This window comes from Ambystoma mexicanum, chromosome 14, assembly GCF_040938575.1.
Source record: "Ambystoma mexicanum isolate Mex_15411 chromosome 14, UKY_AmexF1_1, whole genome shotgun sequence".
Classification (NCBI taxonomy): Eukaryota; Metazoa; Chordata; class Amphibia; order Caudata; family Ambystomatidae; genus Ambystoma; species Ambystoma mexicanum.
The window spans coordinates 550,388,890-550,414,471 of record NC_090940.1 but is presented as its reverse complement, the minus strand read 5'-3'; the positions used below and the strand labels follow the sequence as shown (position 1 = coordinate 550,414,471).

Sequence of the window (25,582 nt, the reverse complement as noted above, 5' to 3'; positions counted from 1 at the left end):
TATTGATGCTGTGGACAGGTGTGGGTTGTGACATTCGTTAGCACACAATTGAAGCTGTGTGACGTTAGGACAGTTTTTCTAAAGTCCAACTAAGGGCTTCATAAAACCATACATCTGAGGCAGTACATAGATCCACTCTTAGTATAAGGCTGTACCACCTTAGTATAAGGCTGTGCCACCTGAGAACATTTGGTAGCCAAAGCAGCCAGACTTATAGGAGGGAGAGAGGGCTGTAACTTGGTACAAAGAAATGGTAGCATACATATGGTCCAATGCAACGTACTGTAAAAAGGGTGTACTTAAATACAAGTAGGTCAAGATAAATCTTGGGTAAGTACTAGAACATATTATATAAACACAATTATGAAAACAAAAGCAATACTTCTCAAACTATAGCCTTATTGAGATTACAACCAGCAGTCAGCGAGCCAAACCTATCAAACATTCAGAATGGCAGTCAGCTATTCTTTGGGAGTAAAACCAGGTTAGATAAACTTTTAGAATACAGCCAGTAGTTCAAGGGTAGTAGACCCTGTTAGTCATGCAGTGGCACTCAGTATGCAAATCACTTAATAGACTAACCCGTTACAAGTGAGGGGCTACAAGCAACTCAAACAAGTATCGTGCCCACAACTGTTACAGTAAAATGACAGTCATGACAGTTCCACTTTTAACTAGTAGAGGCTTGCACCAACACTTAAATTACATACGGTCTAAAGGGGCATTCAGCTACCTAAAGGTAAGTATAAACTCTAAGACTGTTTTAGAACTGTATGAAGCAGATCAGGGAAAGCAAAACCCAATGGTATACTTTAAGAAAAACACAATGTATTTCAAGGTAGGTAAAACCCTATTGGTAAGCTTTTACAAAAAGAATACAGTACCAATACTTGTTACTTTTCAGAAGGGGGAAAACACCAAAGTAAGTAAAATAACCGACTTTCTGAAAGGCAGAATGCAACCCAAAAGTAAGCATAAACGTGTGGGCACTTTGTAACTTCTTTCACAGAGATACAGTTGCCACACTAACTTCTTTAGTAAGTACTTTTACACTCGTTATACTTTCAAGACAGAATCCTCACCTTATAAATTCCTTCACTAGACTACAGCAGGAGTATTCTCAGAGGCAGCGGAGGGAGGGACCCTAGTCGTGTAGGAACCAGCTGTAGGCAGGTCAGGATAGGGTTCAGTTGCAGAAAAGGCAAAGTTCCAAGGGAGATCTTCAGTATTCACTTCAGAATTAGTTGAAATTTTTTCGGGACTTCTCAGAAGGTTCCCTACATTAGGTCTGGACAAGTGGTATGGGAAAACTCCCAACCACACGAATCACCCACTCAGCCTCACAGAATTTGCACAAGGCTTAAGTTAAGCATTACCAAAATCAACACAGTACCATAGGAGCAAAGAGCTTCAGAGTGGATGCCTTTAAGATGCAGCAGAGGACCCAGTCCCTGAATTCTTGGTCTGGAGATGCAAGAACTAGAAACGGGATGGTATCTTGCAGCAGCAGTCGTCAGAGGAGGCTTCCAGCAAAGGTTTCTTCAAGGATTCTCGTGGGTCTGTGGATTTGGCGCCTTTTTTACAGGTACCTGATGAACAAATATCGGCAGTCGTATTCTCTTCACTTATCTGGTACTGCACTCTGTTGAGGGGACTTCAAGGATTTGATTTGTCACTCTAGAAGTCCAGCAGGAGTTCAGCAAAGTTCCAGCTGGATTTGGACTTCAGAAAACCATGCACCGCACTCAGGGTCCAGGTCCCAGGCTATTGGCAAATTGCAGCTCAGCAAGTTTGCAGCAAGTCATGGGATGGCTAATAATGCAGGTCTTCTTGAGACTAGTGGATCTCCCCAGCCTATGGTTAGGAGTCATCAAATTCAGGACCCTCCAGTCGATTGGAAGGAAGGGTTGCATCAGGCTACGGTTACATAGCAAGCTCTCCGGTATCCTGAAATCGCAACAGACTTTTCTTCATCTTCCTCTTCGGATTCAGCTTCAGTGGTCGACTTGTCAGCAGCTTCCAGGATGGGAGTATTTAAGAGCAAGTACAGCACAACTTCTGCAAACTCTGCAGTTTACAGAAAGGGGCAGTCTGGCTGTCCAATCAAGACAGCCAAACCCCCATTGGGAACTGTTTTTTTCAGGCAAAGTGAACCTCCCTTGCTTTCTGCCTTCTCCAACACTCTACAGCCTCTGCAGGGAATACAAAGGATTCCCGCCGAAGACAAAACTTCAACCAAGGTCGTTCCTGCCTAGAATGGCAGGGCAAGACCTCCGAAACAACAAGCACACGAGAAATGGCGAATCAAAAAGGGAGTCCATCATTCAGCTAGAACGGTGGCCCTTCTGCGCATTACAGAGGATGATTTAACATTCTGGGAGTAATAATGACTGGAAGTCATAAAAGTAGTTAAACTGCCACCAGCCATTCAAGGAAACTTGCAACCGTTAACAGAAATGTTACAGGTAAGTAAACAAGGGGATACCTTGTATCCACCAGCACTCCACATAGGGTGGGGTGGTGATGGCTCACTATATAAAATGTAAAGGTGATGAGAAATAACCCTTTACTCCTTGGGAACAGTAGTTCCGCCAAATAGGTTCATGAGAAAACAGCAAGGCCCAAAGGACAGACCAGCCTAAGCCCAAAGGTTATAGGAAACTAACTCCAATCACACACTATGGAGAGACATAAAAAAGACAACCATAGAAAAAAAAGTGTAAAAGACTAGGCAAGAGTGGAAAAGATTCCCGCTTCACCTAGGGACACAGAAAAATAAATGGCAAGTCCAGGCAAATGTTTCTGGGGTTGAGACATCAGGAACATGCATCATAATTATGAAAATCTTACCCAACATGTGCCATGAAACAAACCATGTTACCGTGCAACGTTGCCATGTTTTTTCGTGTACAATTGAGGCACCTTGATGGTATTTGAAATTAGTCTCCTCCACCCCTTCAGCATATGCAGATTCCACACCAATTAATGTATTATACAAGGAAGAGTAGCCAATCAATGCTTGGTATTTAACCTTACTGCACGGACTGCCCATATTTTTAAACTCAGTTAAATGGTGTATATGTTAAGACAATTCGCAAACTTGAGAAATCAATTTAACAAAAGCACATACATAACTTAGTTTTAAAAAAAATTGCATTAAGAGGAATCCTGCCTCACCTACACACCACAGTATGCTTACGGACCTCGAGTTTTACCATGCAACTTTCAGTATAGCTCTAGAAGCTGCAATGCCAAGCAACCCCATCTTGCACATGGCAGCTTCAGGTAGCCCTGGCTGTGCAGTTGCAACTCCATACTTCAAAAGGAATAGGGGGAAACTACAAACCCACGCCGGTACATTAATAAGCAAATGATCAAACAAGACATGGATCACTTAGCAGCCATCTAGAAGGTGCAGCTAGTCACATGTCCACTTGGAAGAGAACATTTGCTTTACCATCACGAGTGCACCGGATTATTTTGCTGGCATGGTACTGGAGGTTACAGTGGAAGACAAGCAGATGGCTGAAACTACGAGTAATTTACCCCAGCCTGCGCAACTACTTCCATTATAGCCCTTAGACCACAAACACGTCCTTAACTGTACACCATTTCTTATTCATACCCTGGTTCTCATATTTCCGTCTAACAATTAGACAGTCTGCAGGCTACATGGCCAGATATAGTCTGCAGATTTTCATGTTCAATTGGTCACTTGCCTCACTCCGACATGGGCTCTCTTGTCACACCGTCCTGCTCCTCTGGCAGCATCTTACAAGTAAGCTGGGCCCACCACCAGCAGTCTGCTTTACTCCCAGTCACAGGGCGTTCACCCGAGTCCCCCCTGCATCCTCCGCCCACACCTGCATTGCCCAAGACTAGTACCCCCCCCCCCCCCAGCCCCTTTGCCTGCAGCGGCCCATGCAGAAACTACCTGGGGTACAAATGGACTTATAGCCCTAAATCATGGACTACAAAGCCAGTCTTAATGATCTTAAACCCACGTTAACACCATTGTTTCAGACCAACATGGGCTTCTGGACCATAACTTGCCAGCGTTGCCCACAGTACGTTTTGTCGCAGGAGAATGTCAAATTCGAACGCGTCACATTTTAATGAATTTGTACTCAAAATAGTTGTGGGGGAGTGGGTAAGGGTAATAATTAAGGTGGAGTTTTGTGGGGGGACATATTTGTGGCCAATTGGAATAAAACCGAAAACAAAATTTGATGGATTCGAATTAGATGAAATCACAGAACAGCTCCAATAAAGGGACAAGCTTGAAAGTCCTCCACCTAAACCCTTTACCTATTGTCAGGCACAATCTGCTCCGACAGGTCTAGCTTAAGTTTTACATTCTGGCAATAGCTGTTACGGTAGCACCCAAATTGATACGTTTCCAATTTACCATTTGGTAAATATGGCCGAATTTGGCTAGTAACATTCGATCATTTGGAAATCATCAATTTGGGTAATCACTACCAAACATGGAGAGCAGGGGTATCCCCGCTCCCAATGTTTGGTAGTGATGGCGTTTAGGGGTAGCGGGGCTGTCCCCTACTTTCGGAGGCATTAACGGGAGGGAAGAAAGAAAAAAAAAAAAGAAAAGCGGACCCCACACGTCGGATCTGATCGCGGTAGCAAGGACGGAACTGACATTACATGGTTAGAAGATGAACGGACGCCGAAATAAATGGGGGCGGAGTATGGGGGTTTTAGTTTGGGCGGATTTGGCCGCAGCAAAATTAGCTTCGCGGCTGAGTTGACCACAGTCAATTTGGCAGTGAACAATTGTGCCACAGCCAAACCGTATACATCTATAAATACAGTGCCAAGTACCAGAGAAAAATGGTCAAGTGGCCTAACATTCTAGCAGGTCTGCGCGACATTAATTCAAATCTTGTGCAAACACTGCTCACTTTTCAAATAACGTACCTTCAAATCAAATAGAAAACAAGCCAAGCCACTGGCAAAATATTAACTGTAAAACAGGAAAAAGTTGGTTCAGAGCCATACACACATCCACTGCAACAGTTTTTCAGGTTATTAATTTATGGCACTAAATAGTGTATATTGGCATAAAATGTTTATGGCACCAACTTAAACGGGGACCCCCGTTTTGGAAAGCTTTTGGCACTCGGGTGAAGGAAGCTGTGAGCCTCTATTCTACCTAAGTGGGGCGAGAGGGCTCGGGCAGTGGATCTGCTGTGAGACGCCGTACCGTTTTGAGCTCCAGGAGAACTTGTTCATCCACTCCTTCATCCAGGAAAAGTTCACGGACATCGTTGATGACATCTTCGATGACTGATCTGTAGAGTTTAGGCTTTCAGAAAGAAAGAAAAAAGTGGGTAAGTTACTGTTCTCAATGAAGAGACAAAGGCATACCCATTCTTAAATAATTAGACCACGATGTACCATCCTTTTTAAATTCGTGGGGCTAGAGTTGTGAATTATTCCCAAAATCGGATGTTCAATGTTCTATAAAAGTGCCTAGCAATTGGGATTAATAAAAGGATTACGTAATATGTATGGAACAATAGATTATTTGTAAACAGCATTCTTTTAAAATAAACCTTCTCTAAATAGTGCACCACTACATCTAGAGTGTTAAGCCATAGGTAGCTTTTTATGGCCAGCTACGCCAAGATAAATCTGCGGGAAAGCCCCGTCGTAGGTACAAACGCCTTATTACCGCCTGGACACATTCCACCTGCCAGAGCAAGTCATACGCCAGGAGCCAGGCCCCCATTCCAGCCCATGCTTGTTTGTGATGCCGAGTCTCTAGGATTCTACACGATTCATGATACACGATTCCCACTTAGTAATCCAGATTCCACTTGTCAGGAGTGCAAATTCAAGTCACTGACGCACGTACAACCAGACCAGAAAGATGAGTGAAGCACTACCAGGACTATCATTTTCAGCATCAGAAGTCAATGATTATTCTAGTAAAAATGACTCATTGAATAAAGAACCACTGAGTACAAAACCACTATTACCAATTAGTAGAACATGTGTACCAATTGGCACATGGTAGAACGCAAGTGTCGAGCTCACCAAAAGAACCAGCCTGTGGTTGTCATTTTTGAACTATAAGTGCTATGAAACAATCTACAGCATAAATGCATGCTGATTATGTAAAACTTGTTCTGCAAAGAAAAATAAATCTCTGGAATTCTTTAGCAGTAGCAAATTGGGAATCTCTACCTTTTTCCATTTTTAACAGAAAGGTCTGCGATTTGTGAACACATTGTGGAAATAGTACCCCATAGAGAAGGATGAACAACATTTTGAAGGTGGGTTTATTAAACACACAAGAAAAAAACAACACTATTTAACTTTAATAGCCCCATTTAAAAAGAAAGTTAATGAGAACACAGTATTACTGCGTTTCACAGACTAAAGGTTCCCCGGCAGATCATCCCAAATCTACTGACTCAATACCATTAACGAGGAAGAAATGAGATATTACTGAATGGCAGTTTGGAGTGCAGCCGACACCATTTAAATGAATTCAGCAATATATTTGATAACAGGATTATTATTGTTGCCCCCCCCCCTTAAGAGTCAACCTGCGTGATGGCAACATCTATTGGTAAATAATATTTGTATATCATAAAGAAGGTCCCATTTAAATTAGGAAGTGGGAGACGTTCCTTCATGTACCCCAGTCGGACACTGCTGAAACACATACATTTCATAGGAGGACATAACACTGCACGAGCGTTGACATAGGAGCATGGGGGGGGGGGGATTCATCTTGGGCTTCCCTGAGGGGAGTTGCGTTGAAATGCACATGAGCTGAGCAGTTCGCTCAAGCCTCTTCAGCCTCTGTGGCCCATACCATTCATGATTTTATGCAGCCCTTTTATCCCGTTTGTTTAATGATAACTATATTTTCAGTGACCATTTCATACATTTTGTAGAATACAAATATAAAGGGCTGTGTATTCCATTTAAGTCGGGCGAGGGCTTCTTTTGCTGTATAAATACATTTTATTTTGCCCATATAGAATGAAACAAGGTTTCCTTTTTCTCTTTTGGGTGTTGGCTGGCAAAATATATATATATAGGTCACGCCTAACAAGGTTTGTAATTTTACCAGTACAAAATCCATGGCCGTCAATAAAAAGGGTGTTGTGTTTCTAAGTGGAATTTAAAACATGCTAATAATCTTAGTCTAGCTTTTGTGGTTTGTTTATATAGACGGAACCACGTAGATAAGCAGATTAGGCGCAACTAGCAAACAATGCGCGCTCTCCAGGAGACGCCACATACTAAAAAATTAAGACTAGCTACCAATTTCTGATTTCCGGAATGAAGGCTAGTTCATAAACCTCTAGAACACCAAATCAATTGAACAGGCTCAATTGAGAGGCCCCAATTTACACAGTGGCTTAAGATCATTTACTAAAATCATTCAGCTTGCACATGGCCGGCGCCAACCCGATCCTACATTTCAACAGGGAAGCATGATTAAAAAAATAACTTGTGCACAAACCAGCCAGAGTAAACATGGGGGGGTGGGGAAGAAGTTGTAGACTGGTCAGACAGCAAGTGAATACCCAAACCAATAGTTTATTGACTAAATGAAATTTTCATCAATTTGCAGATATCGCAGAAGATTAACTCAATCAAGCTTGGCCGTCGCATCAATTAAAATAAATTATCTGAATAGTATGCAATATCTAATGTCGCTTCTCACAAGACACTAAAATACCTTCTTTAAGCCTATGACTGAGCGACAAATTCAAGTTGCAAGCCAGCTATAAAAGTCACAGCACCTCAAATGTATACATCCACACAGACAGCACACTATATCTTACTCGACAAGAGTCAAATATCACTAGCCAGTGGTCCCTTGCCATGATAACACGATGTAAGCTAAAGTAGACGGTCCTATCTTGGATGTAGGATGTACAGATGACTGCATACCCAATCCTTGAATGAAACCCTGCCATTAAGTACATACGTGTTTCCAAGCGACAAGACGAATTAGGGGCGAGGAACATGGGAGGAACAAACGGTTATATTGGCCTTATGGCAATCCTACCGTGCAAGTGCAAGAACAAGAACAAGGTGATAGGTGCAGGGGTAGAGGGAGAAGTGAAGTGCCCAAGATAGGGGGTGAAGTGCTGGGGGGGGCAAGAGGGCAAGTGCAAGGGGGAAAAGGGAGGGTAAGTGCAGAGAACTGGACGCATCAGGTAAGGGCTTGTCCGGGGAAGGGAACCAGAAAGGCAGTGCTGTCATGGGAGGGTACTGTTAAGGGGTGGTCTGGCCCTTGCATAACTGTGCAGGGGCCAGGTGCCAGTCGCAGAGGGAGAGAGAAGGAGGAGGAGAAAAGGAAAGTCTTGAGAAGTTTCCGGAATTTAAGAAGATCTGGCTCAGGTCTGAGGGGGGGAGGGGAGAGTCAGATAAACCAGAAAACTTGTGTCCCTCAAACAAAGAAAATAAACATGGACAAAGAGACAAGTAAGGCTTAAAGCAAACAGTACAGTGTACAGATACTGAGCCGTCAGCAATTAAAAACATGTTCATAAGTAAACTCAGAAAGAAATATTGGCATTTCCACCAAGCACCACATCTCTAAATTGCATAACAATTATGTGATATTTTAGCTAGAGGAAAGTTAACTTCAGGGAACACTTGACATGGTTTGCCTTGGTTTGTGTGGTGAAGGCAAGAGAAAGGCAGCACTACTGTACTTCTTCCTACTTATTACAACAAAATGGGAGGCAGGACTAGGAGCACAAAGTACTATTTAAGGGAAAGCCAGTGCAAAAAAAAAAAAATCCACCTGAAAAAATCATTGCTACCGGTGATTTTCAATGCCACGCCAGTAGCTCTCGCTAAAAGTAGTACTTTAAATCAACATTTTCTACCTCACACCTTGGGATTAAAACAAAAAACTGCAACAGATCATCTCTGCAAAGACGTATAGCTTGCCTCGCTGATATAGCCCATGAGAACGTACTACCAAATAGTGCCAAATCGAGAATCGATTCCGGCACCTTCTCAACATCTACGAACTGCTCAACAGTTCCTGAACCAGTTTACAACATTTTTTTTAAAAATAAAAAAATCCCATCTCAAAGCTGCTCAACAGGCTTTTCATTGGGACAGAATGGCACTGAAGACTCCAATTAAATCCATTTATGACACATGCATCACACTGCCTTGATTCCTTTACTTGCTAAGCAGCCAAAAACAGCAACAAACATGATATTTAATGATTCCCTAGATTCCAGGCTGCAGTGTACCGTTTAAGCCAGCTTCAACATGCCATTAATTCACCCACTCGTCATACCATACGTGCCAGCACCCTACATGGTACCAAGTTAATGGAGGTCCCCTCCAGAGCATGCCACCACTCTCCTGTCCATAGCGAGATAAGGTATCTGCAAAAAGTAACCTCAACTTTACTATGCTATATAGATTTCATGCGGCAACAATAGCTAACCCACATTACATTTTAAGAGGCAAACATCTACCACATATCAGTTTGCTTCTGCAGAGTGTATGTGGCCCCACCTCAGAACCATGTATATAGTCACCAAGCCCAACAAAAATATACATGCACGCAATCCACACGGGAGATTCTAGTTGCATAACCCGGCCCCATGTGAAACCATCCCCAAGGTAAGCGTAACCCAGCAGTCAATGATCAGCAATAAACCCAACCATGCACATACTGAAGGGGTACAGCAGCCATCAGTGTGCCAACAACCCATTGGTAAAATACACTGGGGCAGGGATCTGAGACCTTTGGCTCTGTTGGACTAAAACTCGCTTCAGACCTAGCCAAAACAAACAGAGCAATATCATGGGATTAATAGTACAAAACATAGGGGAGTGGCAGTTTGCAGACTCCTGCACGAGGGTTTAGCCAAGTACTGCCATAAAAGCCCGTAGGGCTTCCCATACATTCCCATCATAAAGATATGCCATATAAAAGATACAATACCATGTACATCCTTTTATCCAACGTTACAATTCTATCCTAATTTAATTCAAGCAGCCTTAACGCAGAGCTCTGTGTTACCCAAGACCCAACACAAACTTGCAAGACGCAACCTCAGAGTTCACAACAAGGCAAAACACACGCTTACACCAGATCGTCACAAGATAACAAAAATCCACCACTATAGTAATCCATTCCCAGTCGGTCTTAATCTCCCAAAACCTGGTCAAGCATAGTGCCAAGAGCCCAGTTGATGCCACAACCCCCCCCCCCATCTAAACTGACGGGGTTGAGACACAAGATTCCACTGCGGAAAGTCATCCCTAGGGAAACCCAAAACCTGCCAACAATAATAAGCAACAGGTCCAGTTTAAGCACTGTACCCACATCCCAGACAGCCATCACAAATGGACCGCCTTAAACAGGGCTCCAAAGTTACACTCGCTGTAGGCTAGTGATAATGGGCTCTTGGTGAGTACGAAATGATGTGCTATGTGTAGAATTGAGCTGGAGTGCTTGCAGCTCGAAATTTATTTACCCAATCAGGCCACATATCGAATGCTTGGCCTATGAGAAAAACTCGCCAATAATGGAATTAGATGGCAATATGTAGCACATGAGAATAAAAATCCGGCATGCGAGTGTGCCCATGTGTGTGGCTTTTCACAATGAAAATGGAAGGATTCTGCCTATGGTGCATGTTAAAAACACCCAAGGGTATCCCACTAAATTTCTTTTTAAAGAGTATTTAATTTCTTCAATAATTCTTGAGAAAGTACTGATAATTCCGATGGATTTATAGTAAAAATATTTTTATTCAACCATTTACATCTTTCTGAGGCCTTTGGCAAACGTTATATTGTTCAATGCATTTCGGTCAATGACAGACCATCAGGAACTGTGTAAAACATTGCTTTAAATCTTTGGCCTGATTTACTGTGCTTCCTTATTGGTAATTTGGTAATTTATCCAATTTCTCTTCACTCAAGCATGCTTGTTTGTGTTAGCTGTTGCATGTCCTTAATAAAACTTCTTTAGCTTCCTGTTGTGTAAGCCAAAGTAGTAGCAGCCGGGCACCTTGCTCGCGTGAAAATATTTTTACTATAAATCCATCGGAATTATCAGTACTTTCTCAAGAATTATTGAAGAAATTACATACTCTTTAAAAAGAAATTTAGTGGGATACCCACATGAGTCCTTCCAGCAGACTGGCAATAATTAACCAGTCAACATTATATTAGTATTTTCTACCTCCCTAAGCAACGGGGAGGAATCTGGCGACAGGACTAAATATCTTACCAAGCAAAGACCACCTTATCAATTAATAAGTAGTGCCCACTCTTTTCTTTATTTGAAAAACACCCAAGGGGCAATCTTTTCATCCTGAATGATTGTGCAACTACACACAGGACCGATTTGCCAAGAGGAGAAAATCTTATTCTGCTCCCTTTCAGGCAGTGTAATGGAAACTAATGAATCGAGCTTTACAACACTGCTTACGGTGGAAAGGAAAGGTGAAAGGATAGGGCAGAGAGAAAGTCAAAGTAGTGGTACACAGTAGTGCCAAATCTTTTGACCACAAGTTTTACAGCACTGTTAAGAAAACGAAGCAAGCAAAACAGCTGGCATTCAAGGGTGTAGTGTAAAGGAGGTGCTGAAATTGAGCAGGGGTGGGGTGAGATCGACCAATCTGATTTATCCATCTCTTGGTGAAAGAGGTAAGAGTTGGTTTAATAGTGGAAATTAAAATCAGTTGAAGGCAGCACTAATTTTGAATTCTGCAATAAGTTAAAATGGTAATTGGCAGGGGAACACAGAAAAGATTAACAATGTGGAACATTAAGACTAAAACCTAGCACCTTATAGAGATCACATCACAATCTAAATTCAGGTTTACTATATGCATTCTGCCACGTTTATACTGGGACTAGAGGATAACTCTGAGGCAACGAGTTTGCCTTGGAGGCAAGACAACGTAGACCAAGAGGTTCGAATCCTGGTCCTGCACTGGTCTCCGGTATTAAGAGCAGTACAAAAGATGAATTATACATGTATTCAATTACACCACCCTTCCTTCCTCTTAAATTCTGTAGCTGCCCTCATTTCATATTGACAACATTGAAATATCATTTTTGATGAGCAACAGACATACATGAGCAACAAACAGAGCACAATTGCGGCTTTAACTGGGGAATGAGGCAGTGACCGCAGCCATTTTCAAGAGGTGGCACTGTGAGAGATTAGATAGCACACAAATAGCACATAATGCAGTGGGAGCATAAGAAAGCCTCAGTCGAAGATGGCGTTATATCAACAACACACCCCATTTCATAAGATGAAGGCGCGTTTAGCCAGCCGAGAGACCCAGAATAGAGGCCACGTGAGCACTAGATGCATAGTCTTACAATGTGTAATGAAAAGATCTAAGACCAGTACAGTTGGGAGGGGTGGCTACCCTAGTATAAGACAGTAACACTGCTTTCACATTGCGTACATTGCATCATTGGCTTAGGATGGATCATGCTGATGGTATCAATTGGGTACTCATTGAGAATCTGTGACATAAGTGAGTGCAAAAGTTAGTACCTTCACGAAAGGGCAGTCTCTGGAGAGACCCAAGCTCCTGAGGGAGTTTCAGCTAAGATTCCTTATGAGGATATGTGGAGACGTAAGCAAGCATAAAAGGTCAAAGTACCTGCGCAGAACCACAGAAGGGTGGCGAAAGTCAGTTTCTAAAGCTCCTGAAGCAGTTTGTGCCAAGTGGCATGAAGGAGACGTGAGCGAGTGTAAAAGGTGAAAGAACCTGCACGAAGTACGGCGGTGAAAGGGCGGTGAAAGGGCAGTCTCGGGGAAGGCTGGCCTCGCCCATCAAGCCCGCAAATAGAACTGCCATCACGGTTGGAAGGATCCGCTAGCGATATTAAGGTTTTTCGGTTTCTTCTATTTTTGGGGGCTGCAGAGGGGGAGAGATTAAAAGTGGGTGTGCCAGACATAACAAAGGTAAGGAACCCATCACTGCAGTATCAACTGTGCAGTATAAGAAAAAGGGAACTAGCACACTTATTACTTTAAACGAGAAAACATTAAATCGAGCAGTCAGATGGCTTGACAAAAAATGATAATGCGCCCATTTTATAGCACAAAGGTTAAATGGGGATGAGCATTCCCACTTACGTGCCAACAAAGCAAGAGAAAGATTAGTCGCACCAAACGTGAGCGTGCCTACTTCCGGAAGATGAAAACAAAGGAGAATGAACTGGAGGACTACAAAGGGCGAAAGAGCCAATTCACAACTGGTCTTGTTTTGATAATGAAACAAAGGGGCCATTGAATAGGAGTGACAACATAAAGGAAGCGATGGAGTCAACCCTATTGGATGGTGGTCCTATGAATCCAGGGGTAATAACTATAGTCTTTTTTTTTATTGAGGCTTCAAGAACTTGGGGCCATTATGTTTCTCTTGGGTAACCTCTTTGAAAGCTCTTCACATGGTATTGAAACAGCTTTTGAAATTGCTTAATCAACTTTCAGCAGAAGTAAAGTTTTGAAATTAGATACACTAATAAATCGAGAGAAAAACGGGGGCATTAAAACAACAGCCATGGGACTCAACAAGTGTGGATGGTAATGGACAAGTAAGAAGGGGAAAAAAAAAAAAGAAGGACCCAAGGAAAAAAACAACCCGAGGAAAAAGAAGCAGAGAAACATGTGACTGAATTATAAGATCATCCCATTTCGATGAACAAAATTGTAAACGAGGTTGACCCATTTAATTTGAAATAGAATAAAAAAAGAAATAAAGACGAAAGCAAAAAAAAAAAAATTGAAATTGTACGAGTCGTGACGTAAGGCTCATGTGGTAACAAGAGATATCCAAGGAACAACTTAGGGAATTGCTCTGTGCCTGAAGAAAAATCATACTCTAAATGAGTTGGCAGATTCTAAACAACTACAAAGGGGATATTATAGCAGAGGAAAAGGAGGAAATTGTGCACATTAACACCAACCCTTTGGATAAGAACGTACCCTTAAATCTTAAAGTTAAAAGGGACAGACTTTTAAAAAAAAAAGTCATCAGACTGGTGGCATCAAGCGAAATGACCGATGGGTTAAAGTGTAAAGTGGATAAATGGCAAGTAAGGAAGCATGGATGTGAGATTTAACATCTGGGGTGTTATGTTTGAGAATGTGTTTCCGGACAACCTAAAAGCTTCTTTAAAAAGAGCTCACTGCTTGTGTGTACTGTGCAAAATTCCTTCATTGAGAGTGATTGAGTCAAATGTTATCGAGCACGTTGACTTTGTAAATAATTGGCTACTACATAGAGTATAAATTGATTGTAAATCAAATACTTCAGATGAATGGGACACACTACCACTGGAAGCAATCAATAGAATTTGAGGAAAACAACGTACAGGAAATCTTGGAGGGCCGCCAAGATGAGTGAAAGGAGGGGGGACGAAAAGATATGCTCAAAAAAGATTGGCGCTGGCTAGACAGAGTGACATTGAGATGCTATCCTAGAACACTTGTATACAATCAGTGGCTAGGAAGGAATGGAAATCTATAAGCGACATTAAAATATGATATACTGCTTCAAGGGGGTATGGTTGGTGGATCAAATATATATAGATGGTATGCAAGTATTTTTAAATCCAGCACAAAAGGTCCATCAAAGAGTGGTTAATCGCCCTACAAAACTCGCTAATGGTGGAAATAAATGTCCCTCCAGTAATAAATGCTAATATATTAGCCATTCACCTGACAGGAGAATAATAGTTAACATACACAAACTTATGGGTATTGTATGGCAGACAAAGCTCTTTGATAAATTAAGTGTTATTTTGGTGGGAGGAGGTTTTTGAGCCTGCTCCAGTAATAACAGCATATCTAAATGCAAAATGTCAGGGAATAAGTTTGGGTTTAGGGAACCTGTATGGAATGGTTTGCAATTTATCTACAGATTCAAATTTGAAGCAAATAAAAAAAAAAAACAAAAAAAAAAAAAAGGAGGTATCCGAGTCAAGTATTAAGATTTTGGGGTGAGGACTGTTGATAGCAAATGGCAGTTGTGAAGGGGAGGTAAATGATATGTGGAAGTTAGGTCAGCATTGAGCCATTATGGCCTAGTGTCACAAGAGACGTTCAATTACTGCTTTGCCGATAAGCAGATCAAACAATGAAGATATTGGTATGCTGCATATCTAACCCTTACTTCCCAGTCTCTGTATAAATACAGAGATATGGGTAGGAAGAGCCAGGTCACAAGGCTGTTGAGGGAAAAGGGCGATTGCCAGCAAAACCCTCAGTTGACTCAAAGGTTGTGCTGAGTGATGGAGCAGTGTTGAAGGAGTCGGAAAGGGAGGAACCCACTGCCAACTTCTGGCGAGGTGCTGAATTTAAGAGCAGAGATCGCAGCAGAACCCCTCACAGCAGAAGAGGAGCAGTGGATCTCTGATTCGGGAACCGGAGAGAGAGAGAAACAGTAAGAAAAGAGTGAAGTCCGGCAGACCGAGGAAGGCAGAGAAGGACAAGGAGACAAAGGCTAGAATGAAGATGGATAAGAAGGTAATCAGAAAGCAATAAGCGGCGTAGCAGGGACTTGCATTTAGACGGGAAGAGGCCAAACACAAACCTGGCGATAAACAGATGTGATGACCAACGGAGCATCCTTTCGAATCCAGCAATTGACGTCCGAGAGTCTAAAAAGAAGTAGACCGCCGACTCGCAGAAACGTAGCATCTGTGTCGAAACCGGCAACATTTTCTTAGTGGCCACGCCGTGTTTGACACCTAGATTTTGTTATTTACTCATAGTGGGGATGAAACGATATTGTTTGAAGTGCAGGAGGGATTACATCAAGTGGTCATAACATGCCAAGATTAAAATTAAAAAGTCAGAGCGGAACAATGAAATCTCCCAGAACATCTCAGAACAGGCTTAGATAGGAGTTGGGTGTTCCAATAAAGGCTATTTAAACAGATCAAAGGATTCAGACCTAGAGATCATTTTAGGATTGCAGAAAAATAGGAAACTGCGAAAACAGAATTTGAGTAGCTAACAGCAAATTAAAAATGAAGCCCAATTTTGATTAGGACCTGCACTATAAGCAAGCAAGAACGAGACATACAAATTAAGGAAGCAAAACAGATTTAAAAATTGGAGGAAAAATGATAAAGCCAATAAAGTACAAGGATAGACCGAAACGAGGAGGGCAGTAAATACAAGAGTCTTTTGAAAAACCATTAACAGGATGAGCAAAGACACAGATTTAAGACCACTAAATCCTGAACAGGTTAATAGATGGGAAAAATCTTTAAAAAATGCAAGCAGACACATTAAATGGATCAAGGGCATTCTTTTAAGCAGGCTCCATGCAATACTCATGTTTCAATAGAAACTATAAGGAACATTGTGAAGATGAAAGGCTCCCAAGCAACATGGACATATAATATTCCAAATGTCATTTTTAAAGATGACTAATATTTGGGCATGTATATTAAATGCTTTTTTTGTTGCAATAAGAAAAGTACCCCGAACACCTGGTTAGAAGCAACTTTAACAACAATTTACAAAAAAGGGAGGCTGCAATAAATAACTGCTTAGTAACTAATGGATAGATGTATTAAAGGAGTTAAACTGTGTGAGAAAAGTAAATCCCATTACCTTTGAACCAGGTAGGATTCAGATCGGGTCACTCAATAGCACATCATATAATTTGCTTACATAGGCTATGTAAAGCAGCAAAAACAATTGTTTTACTCATCTATATGTGGCATGTTTGGATTACCAATCAGCCTTTGATTGCATTACTCGGAGGATTCTTTGGAAGAAATTGTGGAATATGGGGGCTGGGGTGGATTGACCAGGGCCTACTTCAAATGCCAATGCACCTACGTGTTAATTCAGTAGTTTAAGTTTAAGTGACATGGGGCTGGTAAACTTTAAATAAAATCAGGTGTGCGTTTTAGCACCCCTGCTTTTTAATCTGTATATTTTGGATAGGTCGCCAATATACATAATTTTCCTCCAAAGATGGGAGGTTCATCTGTCCTTGGCATAGGTGGATGGCATAGCACTGATGTATAGGACTAAAGTGGGACTACAAAGGAGTTCTGATGGTTTTGCTAAACAATCAAGAGACCTAAAAAAAAAAAAAAAATCTATCTAAAAGCAGAAACACACAAGGAGGTTAAAGTGTTTTTTTTTTAGATCTGTCAGGAGCTAGAAAGTGTGGAGAAGTATTGTTATTTAGGTCACACTATTGCATCAAGAGCTGCAAAGTGTACAATAATCTGACAGAGGAGACTAAAGCAACTCAACTGATGGCATCCATGGTTCACTTTGATCGAGCAATAGGAGGATTTTCACACTGTGGGATGTCTTGAACCACTTTTGCTCTGTCATGCGGCATCCGTGTGTTCAGATGGTGCCAAAAATATCAAAATGGCCGCAAAACCCTTGTGTGCGCCAAAACCTCTGAAAATGGTGCTTTGCAACACAAAAAGATGGCTGCCAAATCTACCATGCATGTAGGTTGTCAGTGGTGGAACAGAGATCTCACTCCTGAAACATGTCACTGGGCTTCACACAAGTAAAAAAAAAATGGAGCACAGAGGGAAAAGCAGTGCTTTGCTGAAAGAAATCCAAAATCTTGCTTTCTAATCCCTTTTCTTGGTTGCTGAAACTGCAGAATGCCGGTACAAAAAACCAAACATCCAATATTCTTGCTGGGTGCTACAATTCATTTAGTTCAAGAAGTCATTGTGATATTACAATGTCCAGGAAAGCTAAATTTGTCAAAGAAACATCCACAGCAAGTGTTGCCTGCCTGTGGAATCTGTCAAAATCTGGGCACAGTACCCTCAGTCACCTGAATGACAGCTGTCAGAAGCCTGCATGATAAACTGGAAACTTGTACAAACTGAAATCTAATGGTTGAAAACTCAATGCCCTGTTACTGAGAGTAACCTATGTTGTAACTGTTTAATCCCATGGTTTAGAATCTGGAATAAGTGTTCTAGCTGCTTGTTTTGAAATTACAAGTTTATTTTAAGATAAGAAAAAATGCAACAGAACAACATTTGAATTTGAGCTTGTCTAAAAGCAACCAAACCAGTATAACAGCTTCCCCCACAGAGGCAGGGCCTCTCTCTTCCAGCTCCTCTCCACCAGGAAATCACACCTAAGTGATGATTATAGGGTGGGGGATAATTTGGGCTGCAGTGGGAAGGAGACAATGTACATCCTCCAGCTACAGGAACTGCCAAGTGTGAAGGGTCGTAAAATGGCCTGGGCCCAGGAGGAACTGGGAGGCGACTGCTTCTGAACTGCAAGGAGATAGGACGCGGAGACAAACAATTTGTTGCTTAACAAGGACCAAAGACACATTTTTAAAAGACTGATAACTTACTATGTAAAACTGTCAAAAAATAACAGCACTGTTAGTGTAAATATTGGCTGCACATTTCAAAAGGCGCCGGAACTCTGGGACATGTTCTAGGAAGAAACGGTGGAAAATGTGATTACACAAAATGTATTTTTGATAGAAGCATTAAACTTCATACACTTATGCCCATGTTCAATGCGCTCATTTGTAGAAATTTGCTCCTAAATTGGACATTGTGTTTTCCGGATAAAAAGGGCAAAATTCTGTAAAATGCAGACAAGATCTTACAGCGACAGGGTTTGGAAGAGTATCTGCTACACAAAAAATGTAATCTGTATATATGATTGTTATAGAGGTTGCACACATGGAAATATGTATTGTATCAAAAGTAGATTTGGTGTTCAAGAGGCTAGGGGTGGACTCTAGGACTCAAACCCACATCATGGCGACACCCTGTTTTTCTCCTCCTATCAAGGAAGAGAAGAGACACTGACCAATCCCTGGCAAGGGGACGTGCTTAGGATAAAACAGCACACACACACCCCTTTATCATAAGCATAAATGGAGACAGCTCAGCACCCAGAAAGACACACAGATTCACCCATTAACCGATTGCTGGTGGAGCACCCTACAGCAGAACCATCCATCTTCCTTGCTCCAGACTCCAGAACCTTGGCAAAGCAGAAAGGCCCATTCTATAGCGGAACCATCTCAGATAGGCCTTACAATTCCAGAACCAGGACCCCAAAAACCTAAAGGGAAATAGACAGCCGGGCTGTGCTGTACTGCTTGCTTTCTTCTGAAAATAATTATCAGAACCAAGAGATCCAATCCAGTCCTGTGACCAGAGCCATTGCCGACCTGATCCAGTCCCGTGCTGTGAACAGACCCAGTCCAATCAGGTGTGCTCAGCTGTCTGTCCTGACCAGAATCCCCGACGGTTCCATTCAAACCATATCTAGCGAGTATCTATAGAACAGAACTGTGTCACTAGCCTATGTACCTGGCATAGTCCAATCACCATCTTAAATCCATCCTACTTTGTCTTCAGAACCTGCATTGTTAGAAATCTTTTTAAATTGCCTGAACTCTCTATCCTATCCCTTCTATCTTTCCTCCTGTGTTAGTATTGTTCTCTGCGCTGATCTTTCTCATCTGAAGTAGGCGAGCTCCACTGCAAGCAGTCGCCTTGATCAAGTGGCTGTGTTCTTGGGTGGTATTGTCATTTTAAAGTGCATCCCTGCTTCCCATTCTTGCGCCCATCTCGAAAAAACGACCTCCACTAAAACATCCATAACTTCAATTTTTATGCTAGAAACAAAAATGTCTGCTTGTAGCCAACATACACAGCTTTAATTCGCATCTAAAACCGCATCCCAAATCCACACGGTTCTCCCGTAATCGCGATTACCGCGAATTTTCGATTAGGGGATTTCTGACACGTGTAAAACAGCTTTTGATTGCTTCCGACCTCAGTTTTAAGATTTCACATTGCTTCTTAGTATCAAATCATTGTTAGAGTTTGTATGCCACTATCTATTTATTTTTTTTTACATTTATAAAGCGCTCACACAGCCCGCAGGCATCGAGGCGCTGTTACAGGAATGGTTTGTTTTTCTTAGTTGCGTAATTGTGGTTTTTTTTGTCTTAGTTACGTATTTATAACGCGCTTAAACACCCAGAGGTTTCTAAGCGCGGACCTGGGGATCGAACCTGTTGCTTCGTGTCGTCTTGCTTCCAAGACGCGCACGCTGCCGCTGAGCTATCCTCCCGGGATAAAGCAGCTCCCAAAAGAATTTAAACCATATTTAGTGTTTTGCACATTCCATTCTCAGATAACTTTAACAAACCATTTTGACAGCTTGCCAATCAAAACTGTTTTTCTCTTGTGTTGCTGGGGGGAAATTGGGATTGATATTTTGTTTGAATTCTGCCATTCCTGAATACCTGCTCTCTCCTCCTACCTCTTTACATTGTCTATTGGGGGTTGAGGGGTGTGCAGGGGGACATAGTAACCACACTGCTAACTGTTCTGAACACACACACAAAAGTATTATTTCTGTGCTGAATTGTTTTGCTCACTATTGCTCCTTGTGCATTAAAGAGATTGCTTTGTGTTACATCATCCCATTGGTGATTATTGTATACCCATTAAACATAGTGCGATTAATTTGTAACTACATAAATAAATATTTTAACTTTGCAAACCAGCCCGATTCTGGTTCAGTGTGACCGGGGGGGGGGGTGATATGAGTGGTACATCGTTCAGAATAAAATAACTTTAGACACAAATAAATAAGGAGATTTCAGTTGTGCATTACACGCTAGGCGTTCACTTAGGTGAAGTGCCGGATTGAAATCACTTACAACACGTGCCGCATATTAAGGACCATTAGGCAAAGATCCCAGCCGGGTTATGTATGGACTAGAGTGCGATACTGTATGCCATAAAAAACTGCTGGGATCAATTGAAGGGCAAATTATGGAGCAGAGCGTTGAGGCTCCCACAATCGAGCAATTTAGAATTGTGCTATGTATTTCTCCATAGAATGCCTTACTGTGACGTAAACTGGGCTCATTTTGATCCGTAGTCAAGAGCAAAAAGAGTCTTAAAAAGGAACTACTTTTTTAGAGTGACAGTGGAAGAATGGAACAAAGCATGGTACCATAATCGAAAGCCTATTTGATTGGTTGCAACAGATAGGGTGGAAGTATCGCGTTTATTTGCCGACAGATATTTTAGGCCAAAATTACTTGGAAAAAAAGTATGGCTGCAAATGAACATGGAAGGGTGGTCCGGCGCAAATTGTGCCGGACCGAATTGCAGTAGCGCTATCAGCGTTGGGCGTTACCCCTGGTTTTATTACCACCAAGACACCGACCAACTTGTGACGAGGCCCCAAGATCAAATTTGCAGAATATGTAAGAACACATTGAATCTGTTAAACATCTTATGGAATACCCCAAGTCAAGTGCTTTGCTAAAGGTGTTTTTAGGGAAATGTGTGGCAACATTAAATGTATTAGTCATATAAGAGTTCTGGACTTGAATGAATAGTCACCAGATTGTGTGGAATCAAAATACTCTGGTTCTGGGATACGATTGTGAATTTATTGAGCTCATGTAATACTAGGAAGCAAATAAAGGGGAGGTTAAGGGTGCTGAGAAAGATATTTATGGCAATCAATAGTGTTGGTTGTCTTACAATAGAAGCAGCTATGCTGTTCAGGGTTGGGCAGGTTGAATATTGTGATGTGATATTTATCTTAATGAATTTGGATTATGAAAGATTAATTTATGGGATTTGTGTAATTTAAAATGACTTTGGAACGTATAATATATGAAATGTTTATATGAAAATCATTGTTTTTTTACAGTGCTTAAGTATTAAGAAGTCATAAAGGGGATTATATGTAAAAATGTATTGGCATAGTTTACCAAATTTTAAACCTAACAGCAACTGCAGTTAAAGGCGAACACAGAGCAAAGTCATGCATCATTGATCAGTGGGGTACGATCAATTGTGGGAGAGGATATGCTCCATTTACTTAGTCAAAGCATGACAAATGGATACAGTAAGCAGCAATAAAAGAACCTAGTACATGGGCATGAACTGAATTGGGCATTTGTCATCTTGCAGTGGATTGGCTGTCCCATTGTCTCTCTAGAAAGGACAAATATGCATGCCATGCTCCTCTGCCATTCCTCACCCTGTCCACAAGGGGCCTCACCCTACCTTTTTCTCTTCAACATCTACTACAGCCCTCTCCTGTCCAGAACTCCTTCAGGTTCTATTATTGCTGCACTGATACACTTCATACCCAATCTCTAAACACACTTTATCTACTATGTTGTGCTGTTCTTCAGATGGGCTGCACCAGGGTGAATCATACCCGACTTAGGAGTGCCACACACTGTGATGATATCGCCCCAACTCACTTAAGTTGTACCATTACACTGTTACACCGGGATTAAGGAAGAGTCGGTTCCGAGCTGACTATAGTGACCTGAATTTCATGAACCAATGGTAAAAACCATTCACACTTGGACTACATTTTCCCCTGGACCACCTGCTTGATGAATGTACAAGCCAAGAAAACGTTTCAGGAGAGCATCACTGGGATGTAAGGCAAACAGAGCTGTGAACCAGTGTGAACACCACTCTGTCCAACCAAGAAATCCCTCATCCACTATGCCCGACAACCTCACAACCCCCCCCCCCTCTTAGAAATTGATGGCTGGATGAACACCAACCACCTCCTACTCAATCATAGTTAAACTGCTCATGTTATGTGGGAACAATGTCATCTTCCTACAATGCCCTGGACCTGCTAAAGCCAACTGTCAAAAATGCTCAATGGACTCAACCAGTCCGAGCCGGCCACCCCGACTACGGTTAAAACCTTTTATCACTATGTCCTCCACTGCATCTTCCCTTCCAAGTCTTTCAAAAGTAATCGCAATTATTGCAATCATCTTCTCATGCCACAATCAGACTAAAGCACCATAACCTCTGGTATCAGATATCTCAACTGTCAAAACTGCAACAAAGTACTAAGTGTAGCAGCAAGACTCTTCTTACACTTGGGACCGAGAGAACACATTTCCCTAGATGTACAGGTTCCTTAAAGCAATGCATCATTCACAGAGTCCTGCCCATAATAACGGCTGAATTCCTCTCCCCACCCCCCATTGAAAATTCCCACACTACAAAAACACAGCATCAGGTTATCCTCTGACCACATATTTGAAATCCCTGTGTTCAGAAGTTCTTGCACTGGAGGCTCAACATTCTCTGCACAAGCTCCTAAAAACTAAACTAGAATGTACTTCATCCAGCACATGCTCCATGTAAATCCACATTTTCAGGAAAACTCTGGAGACTTGGCTCGCCCCAGCTCCACTGCTTGTTTAAATAAATACTAGTCTATAATGCAGCCAAACCATACTACACAATAAACTTTTCATATAAAATCCTTCCTTCCCAGTAGATTACTTGAAAGCACCGATATATGTATTGTGTGACTTTAGGGGCTCTTGGTAGGGCGGGGTATAATGATTGCAGTAGTCTGGTGCCCAGGAAGATGACCCATAATCCAAGAGATAAGGGGGCTGTGGCTCTGCCATTTCCTCAGAGGGGCACAAAAAGGGCAAGAGGCTGCGTTACCACATCCTCAGTGTGCCTGGGGCCGGGGAGGCAGAGTACATTTCCCTCAACAAGGACAGACGAAAGAAGTGTGAAGAGGGGGTGGAAGTACATCAAATGGGTCAAACTCATTCCTCGCCACGTGGAACCAGAAGGCCAGTTTTACCTTTAGCTCAAGGTAGATTCAAATCGGTGTACCCACCAAATAAACTGCATAACCTCACATGTACATTCATGTCTTAGTGGACCTCTCCGCAGCATTCAACCTGGTTAACCATTGAATTCCCTGCCATCACCTAAAAACTGCTGCCCACTTCTCAGACGAAGCCACCTCGTGGATCAGTTCCTTCTTGGCAAACAGAACAATGCGGTATTCTCCCTGTCTGCAACCGCCAATCCGTCACCAGGCACATGTGGGGTCCCACAAGGATCTTGTGTTTCACCCACATTGTATAATGTGTTCACAAAACCACTATTCGATATTCTCAACTATCTGGGTGTCAACTACACCAATAACGCGGATGACACCCAGATACTCATTCCCATCACTGGAGACCATGTAACTGACTCTAAAGCTCTTAACTTCTACTCAGTCATTCAGGCCTGGATGGCACATCACGGACTATGCTTAAACAAGACTGAGCTACTTATCTAAGGTCCCCACCAAACTCACAAACTGGACCCCGCCTTTAAAGCTTTTAGCATTGACGGGAATATCATTAAGGTCTCTTATGATACCAAAACCCTTGGCTTCTATCTGGACTCTACCCTCTCACTGACGAGATAAGTCAATGCGGTGGTCTCAGCATCTGCATACACATGCAAACTCCTAACAGCCTACAGACTGTTCCTCACTGCATCATCCTTGCAAGAACGCTCATCATGGCTAAAGTTGACTACTGCAATGCCTTTTACCGGGGGACCAGTCTTAAAAACATCATCAGAGCAGCCCTTAGTAGTCAAGAAAATCTCACATCTCCAATACAAGACAATCTTCAGTGGCTCCCAGTTGCATCCAGAATCGCACTCAAAACTCTTGCACTTACTCTAAGTGCTTAGCCAACCAAGCACCCGATTACCTGGCCAAACGCCTTACAGCTCACACTGCTACCCAACCACTCAGATCTGCACAAGTCCATTCACTCGCCATTCCTCGATTTAAAACTACAGAAAGCTAAGGGGGTCCTGCTTCCCAGTCCTCGCTTCCAAACTATGGAACACACTTCCCAACACACTCAGAACTGAACTTCCCTACCTTGCTTTTATGAACAAAACCAAACTATGGCTCACTGAGCAAGATTTAGCCTCCTCCACTGCCTAATGTAAAGTTACTTTAAATCCCTGTAAATACTTCTGCAAAATAGGATCCAATGTTATAATCTCTTCTCTATTTTGGCAACTTATCTTTTATAAATACTGTGCTTCCTATTTTTTTATGTAAATATTACAAATTGGTCTGCATAATATATGTAATGTAATCTATGTACCACTTTGCACTCCATTTCCGTATTATGATGTGTTCTGTGATGTTATCTGTAACTTTGTAAGAAATGCACCCAGATGCCCCCGGCCTTGGCGCACAATATAAATAAACTAAATACAAATTAAGGCAGGGTGCAACATTTCAAATTTGAAGCCACTAATCTGGCATAAAAATCACTTGCCACCTCAATTCTAAACAAACAGCACATCATTTCTTACTTACACAGTCAATTATCAGTAGCCAGTGGTAATGATTTACTTCCAGACACCTCAAAGCATTCAATTTGGGGCCTTATACAACAAGTGTGACTTTTATTCAGGGCTTGCTGCCAGTCTTGCAGCTTCTAAAAACTTTTCATGTTGCTAGTGCCCGTCTGCCGGTGATTGTAGAGTATTTTCATACATGACTGAGTTTTTGGCACCGTCTGGTGAAGCAGGCAGTATAATTTGCAGGAGAGGTAGCAAGTGTCATGCATGGGACCAGAATGTGTTATGGCATGTGGTACTGCACCTAGTTTCCCAGCCCAGTAATCTGGGGTCAGAAGGACGGGCACCCTACCCAAATATTTCAGGGTAGATTTTGCAGCCAGATAACCCTGCACGC

At 42.1% G+C, this 25,582-nt stretch overlaps 1 protein-coding gene across 3 annotated transcripts in view; it reads right to left on the bottom strand.

Moving 5' to 3' along the window:
• The window catches only part of GTF2A1 (general transcription factor IIA subunit 1), a 132,032-nt gene that overhangs the window by 101,624 nt on the left and 4,826 nt on the right, over positions 1-25,582 (bottom strand). For all 3 annotated transcript variants that reach the window (XM_069637856.1, XM_069637857.1, XM_069637858.1), the window contains exon 2: positions 5,222-5,323. In XM_069637856.1, coding sequence (XP_069493957.1) covers positions 5,222-5,323 — 102 coding nt within the window. The remainder of the gene's footprint in view (positions 1-5,221; positions 5,324-25,582) is intronic.